Genomic DNA, 10053 nt, shown 5'->3' on the forward strand with positions numbered 1-10053 from the left:
TTTAACATCAGTTTGATATGAAAGATCAGTAAATCAGGTAGCAAGGTTCTATCCATGCATTTAATTATTTAAGGAAGACATCTCTCTAAAGTAACTGCAATTTCTGATACCTAGCAGCTTTTTCTCCTTGGTCACTGACAGCTTGTTATTGTGGTTAAAGAAATTTACATAAACACTGTTGAATGCTGTACCCTTTTAATATCTACTTTTTAGCAAGTAAGTAAAATATGAAAAGGTTATTTTAAAATGAGAGTTGCAGTCACAAAGCATGGATTAATTAGTGTTCTCCAGCCCTGCTTATTAACAGAATCAATGGTGTTGCAGTTTAATCAAGGAGAAATAACTTCCTGACTCTCGTGTTGATTTTTGCATTAATCCTTTGTGTATGTCGTATCTTTTCAAACATTTTGCATTAAAATTATAGGTGAGAGTTTCTGAATGTCCTGAATATTGTAATCCATTATTAAATATTCACATCAATACATGGGTGACACAATGGCACAGTGGTCAGCACTGCTACCTCACAGCATCAGGAAACCCGGGTTTGATTCCAGCCTCAGGCTACTGTCTGCGTAGAGGTTGCACATTCTCCCTGTGTCTGCGTGTGTTTCTTCTGGGTATTCTGGTTTCCTTCCACGGTCCAAAGATGTGCAGGTTAGGTGGATTGGCCATGCAAAATTGCCATAGTGTCCAGGAATGTGCAGGCTATATGGGTTAGTCAGGGGAAATGCAGGGCACAGGGATAGGGTAGGGAGATGAGACTGGGTAGGATGCTGTTCAGAGGGTTGGTGTGGACTCAATGGGCCAAATGGCCTGCTTCTATGATATTCTATGATATGAGTTGTTCATTTACTGGAAAAGGATCTTGCCCTTACTGCATGTATGGGGTGGGCACTCTTTGAGATTATTAGAGTGTGAAGGAGACAATCCTCCTAAAGGCAGGTTATTCAATCCAGCAGATTACTGATTAAAATGAAATATTTGCCCCAGTATATTTTTAATGCAATCATCAATAGTTTACAGCATGCCTTAGTGTTTCAAGAGTTTGAACACGCAGCTTATCACTGGAATGCTACCTGTTTGTCCTTTGCTTTTGTTGCTTGAACTTTATTCATTGTCGGATGGAATAAAAATTGGTCCATCAAAATTGAGTTAAGCAAAATTTCTTAACTGCTAAGCCCACTTTAAATTATCCTTCCTTTCAAGTATTACAAGGAGTCATATAAACCATAGCGTAGAGTTCGCTGTGTATATATCTGTGTATCATGTCAATATATTATACAAATATAAACATCTTAAGAATTGAGCAGATATGTAGTAGGTGCACTATAATGCAGAAAAAAACATGAAGGCAAAACAAAGAATAGGTATAAACACTCACTGGTTATATATTTTTTGATGCTGTTATCTTGGCTTTCTGGAATGCATCAAACTGTGTAATCTTGCGTAGTGCTCCAATCCGTGACCTCAACAATGAATTTTGCAAGGATAAAATCATCTTATTTCAAGGTTATAATGAAATGCCCTTTGAATACATCCTGTTACTCAATAATAGCAGCTTCACATTGATTCAGAATTTTTAGTGAACAGTGAATGCTGCAGCTTTCTTTCCTGACTTGCTAATGAACTCTTTTTTTCTCTAGATTTTGCATGTTGCACATTGAGTAGTACATGTTGAAAAAACACAGCAGGTCAGTTTGCATCAGCAGGAGAAAACATTTATTGACCCCACATGAGAACGTAAAGAAAAGGGAACTTCTGAATATAAAAATAATGTGTTCTGGATGCTAGAAATCTGAAATGAAAGCTGAGAATGCTGGAAGTACTGAGCAGTTCTGACAACATTTGTGTAAAGAGAAACTGTTAAAATTCCAGGTCAGTCACCTTTGACAGAACTCCTGTTTTGCTGACTGCACCATCATTAGGATGGCCAGCTCATTTCAATAACACTGGCAGTTGAGCTGCACATGACCAATGCAAAAATAGGAGTGGTATACTGATGGGAGAAGTCTGGTTAAAAATTAGAATGCAGCCTTTTTAAAGTCACAAATGACTGACAACTGCAAAAAGTAAACCAGGCAGCTGAGCAATTGGAAAATGGAAAAGTATGTAGTTCAGTGAGTTGAAAGCCAAGCAGCACTGGTGAACACATTTGAAGAACATCTGCCACTGCAGAATATGGCTGAGTCATCAAAAGAAAGAAAAAGGTCTGTTGCTAGCTGGCAGAGGGGAAAAAGAAATTGAGGTCAACCTATATGTTCTTCTGGATAAGCTGAGACAATGGACAGAACCCACAGGAGAACATGTGGTGTGCTGTGTGAGGGTGATGGCCGTGACTCATGTCAATTCTCTCTCCTTAGCGAAACTGCAGGTCATTTTTGGGAAAAAATGTTATTCGACCTGATCAGGCAGTATATTTGCTGCTCGTTCTCTGTGTTCTTCCTTGGGCTGTAGGCAGCAGAGCGTGAAAGCAGCCTATAGTAGTGTTTATCCTACACATGAAAAGTAAGAGCAGTCTTCATCATATGTGTCAATCCGTTCCTGTATCCTTTTATTCTCTTTCATTTCAACTGTCTATCTAGTCTTTTCTTACATTTTGACACGGTTTTCATTCATTAACACTGATAATTTATTCCATACCTTAAGGGAAAGAATTCTTCTTTCTGTCAAAAGTATTTTGCATTCAGTCTGATATGCATGTTTGTTTTACTTAAATTCTTCAACCATTGAACATGGTATGCTTCTATGTATGCAGCACCGCACCCCTCTCCCCTCATTGTCTTTTTAAATAGCTCCACATAATTACCTGGAAATAATATCAGTACTGAATGCTGTTTGTATTCTTCATTATACAACAAGCGTCTTCCTCTCTTCAACTTTGAATTATCTTTCTAGCTAAATTCTCTTTCTAAAAGCTGTTCTTACTCCATTTTTACCTCACTCCATAACCAACTCACCCCATGATGAGTTGCACTTTGTTTCATCTGCGTCTGATTTGGCTCTTCCATTATTGTCACAAGCAAAGAAACATCTTTTGGTACTTCGTCCTCAAAATGAGGGCAGATGTAGAGAGGGCGGTGGTCTCAATTCTACAGGCAGTCAGAGAGAATTAAAGTGACACTTTTCACAGCTCTCAGTTGTCACTCACAACAGCTATGTCTTTTCTATCATGTTTAAAGTTCTCTGACGCAATTAATGACTTAATAATTCCATCCCAGCAATGCCATGGGCCCTCATTTTAATTTAGGTGATAAGCTATCTGAGAATTTCAGATTGATTGGGGTTTTGCCTATTCATTAAGTGTTAAATTGTATTAATTCTAGAATAACAAGTCAACCAAAATGGCTACTATCTTAATCTACAAACATAAAAAATTAGTTTGAATCAACTCCAGTCCAAAGAAATGGCAATTATATCCCTTGACTGATTTAACTGCTTAACTCATGATTATCATGATATCCTGAGCATATTTATTATTGTGAGAATTATCCTTTATTTTTCTTCCCGTTTCAAAATTTAAGGTACTGTCTTCTGTACTGATCCATTTGCAACATTCTAGTGCCACCTTATTTTTGTCTCTCTGATTTGCCACTGAAATGCCTTGGTGTTAAAGTAAATAGTAAGACTGAATATGGTGATTATCCAAACGATGTTAATTGAGATGTATATGCAGAGTATTTAATGCAAGTTATGCTTCATTGGCTTATGCCAAACTAGTTGTCTGTTAATCATAATGAGCCTCTTCAAATTCATTCCAGGCAGGATCTACAGAAAGTATCTTAACCTTTTCTTTGGTGCATGAAATGTTGAAAATTGGGCTCCTATCAAAGACTTTGAAAAAGGCATATGAGTTCCACTGCAAAAGTTTATTGAAAGTTCATGCAAATTTTATAAGTCAGTTCATATCATCTGATAAGATTTTTGCACAATCTGCTTGAAATCCAGTGTGTGAGGACATTAATATGCTTGCTTTCAGCTTGAAGCATTAAGAGTTTTGAATTATTCTCCATGCTGCCAAATTTGTAAGACTCTGATGCAGTTCTTCCTCCTTGTTTGCTTCAGGGTGAGCTCTACCTTTGATATGTATTTGCTGTCAGAACGTGTCTTCTCCTTCGGCACTGACAATGTCGAAATTCTAAAAGACTGGACCCGTGCAATATCCAAGGTGAGAAATAACTTTGAAATACATTTTATGTGTTGATAGTGCCCAAAGCTTTTTAGAAATTGTGGGAATTTACCTTTTTGTTCCTGAGTCCAGTGATTTTGCACGTTATTGCCACAATCCAAATGCTTCTGGCTCTGTCAATCTCTTTAAAATGATACAGTAAAGTACTGAGTCTATATATAATTAAAAAAGACATTGATAGATTTCTGAGAGTTTTATTTAAACCTAAATTGAATTAAGCCTTTGGCAGTAATGCCATAATCCATGTAATAAAGTTTATTAACTAGAATGAAGTAAAACTGTATGACATCCTTCCTTTTCTAACCGGATTTTATTTGTAACCCAGTAATGTAATAGTAGGAACATCAGTCACAATTCAGAAACCAAAAACATTGAGCCCCAGGGTCCCCTGACATTTTAATCTGCTGCCTCAGTTGTCATGGGGGGAACATCAGTTGACAATTACCTAAAGCACTGTGCAATAATTGAATTTTCTACAAAGGAAAGCTGGGAAGAGCAGTGAACCCGCTTCTGCATAGTTATTCACATCTTGCCCCCTAATGACAATTAATCGGCATGTTTTATTGGCTTTCATAATTTTACCATCTCGCACCTAGAGATTGCTTGCCACATCAGTAAGGAAATATTGATGTATGTGTGTGACAGTGCACTACCCTCTGCAGTAAATGCATTAAAATAGTGATCACAAATGTCACCTGACCACATTAAGTGTCCTGAAGAAGGGTAATACCCAAAATATTGACTTCTCCTCCTCCAGATGCTGCCTAGCGTGCTGTGTTTTTCCAGCCTCCTGTTTGTCCCCCTCGGATTCCAACATCTGCAGGTTTTTTTTGTCTCTAACCACATTAAGTGTATGTTGACTGATATAGTCAATGGTGCTTTCTAGGTTGAAATGGCGGAAAATGTTCTCCGACATAATATGATGTAAAATTCATAACATCATATAATTGGTACACATGTTTCGCACAGATGGTTGTGACCAGACGAGAAACAGGTTAGGGTCCATTGGCAGCAAAGAGGATGAGGTTTTTATTTTAAAGAACATATTCCGAGGTGAATCTGATATCCATTGACTCAAGAGGAACAGTTCCACAGGAAAGAAGTGCGTAGCATTATAGCATGGTTACAAAGTGGAAGGAAGCCATTCAGCACATTGGGTCCATGTCAGCTCCTTCCAAAAACAGCACATTAGTCCCAGTCTCCTGACCTTGCCTCATATACCCACAAATATTTTCTCTTCATGACCTTATCAATTCCATCCTGAAAACCGTGTTCAAAGTTAACTGCACCTCATTATCAGGCACTTTATTCTGAGTCCAATGACTTGTTGCATAAAAAAGACTTTTTTTTCTCGTCCTTAGTTGTTCTTTTGCTCGTCATTCTCAACCAAAAGATTCATACTTCAGGTATATTTGGTTACATTCCTGATGTTTTTTTTAAACATAGCCCTTTCTTTTCCCATTACAGTTTTGCCAGCCAGATTAGATTCCAGTTTACTTCAGCCAAATCTGTTCCACATCTCAAAACTATCTCTATAGAAAAATCAAGATAATTTTTGATACAACACATCTACAGAATGGAATTTGGAAGAAAGCAGAATAATAATTATTACTGTTTAAAGACACATTTTAACTTCTACATTCAATGTATAAAAATATTTTTCTTGTAAATGTGAGGTCACTCAACTAAATTAGATCTGTGGAGTAAATAAGATGTAATTGTATTTTAGTTTTATTTTTGCTGAAATGCTATTGTTGACTACAATTCTACAGCTTTGTTATTGACTTGTGTTTTCTAGTTTTTTGTTCCTGAAGTGGTAGAAATCCTGTGCAAGAGAGATTATGAACTGATTGGTCGGCTGTACTACAAGGATGTGCATAACCTAGAACACTGGAAAACAGGCTGGTTTGCATTAGATAAATCACAACTCTGCTTCTGTCCTGAGCAGGATGTAGTTGAAGAGGATTCTGTCCATTTAAAGAGGCTGCAAGAACTCAGTAAGATTTTAATATGTTGCATTTACTACAATACAGAGAGAGGCTACTCAGCCTGTTATTCACATTGACTCTTTACGTAGAATTTTGTTTTATATGCACTAATGGGATGTGGGCATCACTGGCTGGTCAGCTGTTATTGCAATTCCCTAGTTGCCCTTGAGAAGGTAATGGTGAGCCACTTTATTGAACCACTACAGTCTATGTGCTATATGTAGCACCAGAAAGCCATTAGGGAGGGAATTCCAGGATTTTGACCCAGCAACAGCAAATTATTTCCAAGTCAGGATGGTGAGTGATTTGGAGGGGACCTTACAGGTGGTGGTGTTCCCATGTATCTGCTGTCCTTGCCCTTCTAGGTGATAGTGGTTAAGGGTTCAGAAGGTGCTGTCTAAGACATTTTGGTAGACTTTTCCAGTGCATCATGTAAATGGTGCGTACTACTTGCAATGTGCATTGGTGGTGGAGGGAGGGAATATTTGTGGATGTGATGCCGGTTAAGTGAACTGTTTTGTCCTGGGTGAAGTCAAGCTTCTTGAGTGCTGTTGGAGCTGCACCCATCCAGGCAAGTGGAGAGTATTCCATCAAACAACCACTTGCTTACAGCCATAGTGCCTGAGGCTGCTGGTGACACAGCATCCAAAGGCCCGTGTGTATCAGTTGTGATAGGTAACTTTGCAGGAGCGGTGGTGAATTGCAGGGTTCAATTCTCAGGGTAGAGATGTGAAGGAGGTCAGAAGCAAAGGATGCTTCCATCGATGCTGCCAGATTGTGCCAGATTGAGGACTACAGCCTGCCATCAGGTAGGCTCCTTTCTGCCAATCAGCAAGACAGCCAGTGTTCTCAATAAGGTGTGAAGAGCCCCTTAATTGGTTGCTAGTTAACCATTCAAGCACCGCAATTGTTGAGAGATTGGAAAGACTTTTCCATTGAGACCTGAGCGTCTCTGGTGGTGGAAAGATGGTGGGTATCTCCCCAAAGCCGATCCACCCAATTATCCTCCCCTTTCGTCACTGTTGGGAATATTCCGCTTTGAAATGCCTTCTAGAATCAGCGCAGTCCACGCAGCGTAAATCACACCTTCGATTTTGTTATGAAGGAGGTTTCAGGACTTTGTCCTAAAGACAGTGAAGGAGCTGCAATTTAATGCCGAGACTGAATGGTACGTGCCTCAGGAGAAATTGCAGCTGTTGGTGTTCCCATGCACCTGCTGGCCTTGTGCCTGATAGTGGAGGTTGTGGGTTTGGAAAGTGCTGTCAAAGGAGTTTCGATGAATTACTGCAGTGCGTCTTGTTGATGGTACACACTGCTGTCACTCTGTGCAGGTAGTGAAGGCTATGAATGTTAAAGCTGATGGCATGGCAGAGGTTTTCACTTGGTTCCATTCTCCATAGTCGTGGAAATGGTTCCTTTTCAAATATACATCCTTGACTCTCTTGAAATTGAATCTACATCCACACAATTTCAGGCAGTGCATTTTTAAAAAAAAAAAGATTCTCTGCATTTAAAACAAAAAGTCTTTATGTCTACTGTATTTTACTATTTATCTTAAATCTGTGAACTCTAGTAACCAATCCTGCTGTCAATGGAAATAGATTCTCCTTGTTTATTGTACAAAAACCTCCTCATAATATTGATCACATCTATGAAATCTCAGTTTAACCTTTTCTGTTCTGAGGAAAGCAATCCCAATTTCTCCAGGTTCTTTACGTTTCAATTAATTTGATTACAGATTGTTGAAATATTGCAAATAGGTTTTCATTTTTAGAAATGGACATTACAATTTGCCATCTATCAAACTCTCCCATTAAACACCGTTATCTTTAACAAGTTAAATGTTTTCTAAAAATAATTACTTGTGTTTTGGGGACAGAATCTTTTAGCATTTAGTTTTATAGTGCTGTAAATGATCATATCAGAACAATGCATAACAGAATGAGTATCCTTTCGTGAAACAAAATTTAGACCACATTTAGTCTTTATAGCGATCATTATGATCCTACAGTTGACATACTCTAGTTGCCTTTTCATTCTCCCTGGTGATAGCAAGAAGGGAAAATAATTTGACAATTTGGTCCTGGACAAAGAATCAATCCCATCTTGCCACTTCAAAACATTAAGTGTTGGCTGAGAAGATCCATGAGTGACCTTCTGGGCTTGCCACCAGCTGGATTGTCTGCCACAAGAGAAATGGGAAATAAAGGAAGAAGTTGGAGAAGTGGGAAACCGGAGGAACCATCCTGCCGGGTTGGGGGGTGGGCCAATGCGGACTGTGATGGGGGACAACAGGTTGTCTGAGAAAATTATTCTCCTCTGACTTCTCACACCCTGCGTGAGAAAATTATTTAACTTTTCACCACTAGTTCGTATGAAGACTAGACCTCCAGCAACAACCTTTGAGAGTCAAATGTTGCCAGCCTTTTATTGACCAGCAGCTCAAGGTGAACTGGGACTTCAATTTGCCAAGAAACTCACCATTCAGCTCATAAACTGATTAGATTTCTATTCACTGAGCTTTATGATTGGTGGGAGCAGTGAATCAATTACCACTGAATTTGCCTGTCTTCACATTTAGGCTGCAAAATGGACAATCTTGGTCTCTGTTTCAATTTTGAATCAAAATATATATTTTGAAATATTTGACTTCAAAATGAACATAGTTTGGAAATCTATTTCATTGTAACAGAAATTAAGTTCATTTGAAAGGTTCCGAATTGTTAATGGATATTATTGCTGACCTTGAACTGTTTAGTGAACATATATTTGGTAGATGAAAGGTGGACTGAATAGCCAGACTCATGTGAAAGTTGGTGAATATTAACATGGCTTCATATTAAATGATTGCTAAACATGAATGAATGCACTTTTCCATTGCTTTTGTCCCAGGACTTGGTTTTCTTCAAATAAGAAAGGTAGAATTTGTATTTATATTGCATCTTCCCATTCCTCAAGGTTCTCAAAGCAGAAAACAGCTCATAAATGGATTTTGAAATTTAATCTTCACTATTTGTTATGTAAACATTGACAATTTTCACACATGATCTCACAACGAACAAGATCAACAACAAGTCATTCTGTTTCGGTGATGTGAGTGAAGTGATAACTGTGGCATTGAAGAGTCAGTCTTGATTATGTGCTGCAAGACATGGAGTAGCCTTTGACCTTACAATTCTGGAGAAAGTGCTACCACAAAGACGCATTGACGTTGGTGGGTTAAGTTTGAATGAGTCAATGTATCCAATCAAAGGGCGGTGCAGTGGCTCAGTGGTTAGCACGGCTGCCTCACAGCACCAGGGACCCGGGTTCAATTCCACACTTGGGCAACTGTCTGTGTGGAGTTTGCACTTTCTCCCCGTGTCTGCGTGGGTTTCTTCTGGGTACTCCAGTTTCCTCCCACAGTCCAAAGGTTAGGTGCATTGGCCATGCTAAATTGTCTGTAGTGTTCAGGTTTGTGTAGCTTAGGTGGCTTATAGGGAGATGGGTCTGGGTGGGATGCACCAAGGGTCGGTGTGGACTTGTTGGGCTGAAGGGCCTGTTTCCACACTGTAGGGATTCAATGATCTGTCTTTCACTCATTGTATAAGTGACAACAGAACTCTTAAGTTCACCGACAGAAGGTTCACTCAACTCATTCCTTGGATGAAGAGCTTATCTTATAGAGGAAGGATGAACAGGTTAGCGTTATATCTAATGGAGTTTAAAAGAATGAGAGGTAATCTTGTTGAAACATACAAGATCCTGAGGCAGAGATAGTAGGAACTGCAGATGCTGGAGAATCCGAGACAACAAGGTGCAGGGCTGGATGAACACAGCAGGCCAAGCAGCATCATAAGAGCAGAGAGGCTGACGTTTCGGGCCTAGACCCTTCATCAG

General features: G+C 39.1%; 1 protein-coding gene across 3 annotated transcripts in view; it reads left to right on the top strand.

The window, feature by feature from the left end:
• The window catches only part of arap2 (ArfGAP with RhoGAP domain, ankyrin repeat and PH domain 2), a 216028-nt gene that overhangs the window by 195530 nt on the left and 10445 nt on the right, over positions 1-10053 (top strand). For all 3 annotated transcript variants that reach the window (XM_048599096.1, XM_048599090.1, XM_048599102.1), the window contains 2 exons: positions 4063-4165; positions 5985-6183. In XM_048599096.1, coding sequence (XP_048455053.1) covers positions 4063-4165; positions 5985-6183 — 302 coding nt within the window. The remainder of the gene's footprint in view (positions 1-4062; positions 4166-5984; positions 6184-10053) is intronic.

This window comes from Rhincodon typus, chromosome 1, assembly GCF_021869965.1.
Source record: "Rhincodon typus isolate 14 chromosome 1, sRhiTyp1.1, whole genome shotgun sequence".
Taxonomy (NCBI): domain Eukaryota; kingdom Metazoa; phylum Chordata; class Chondrichthyes; order Orectolobiformes; family Rhincodontidae; genus Rhincodon; species Rhincodon typus.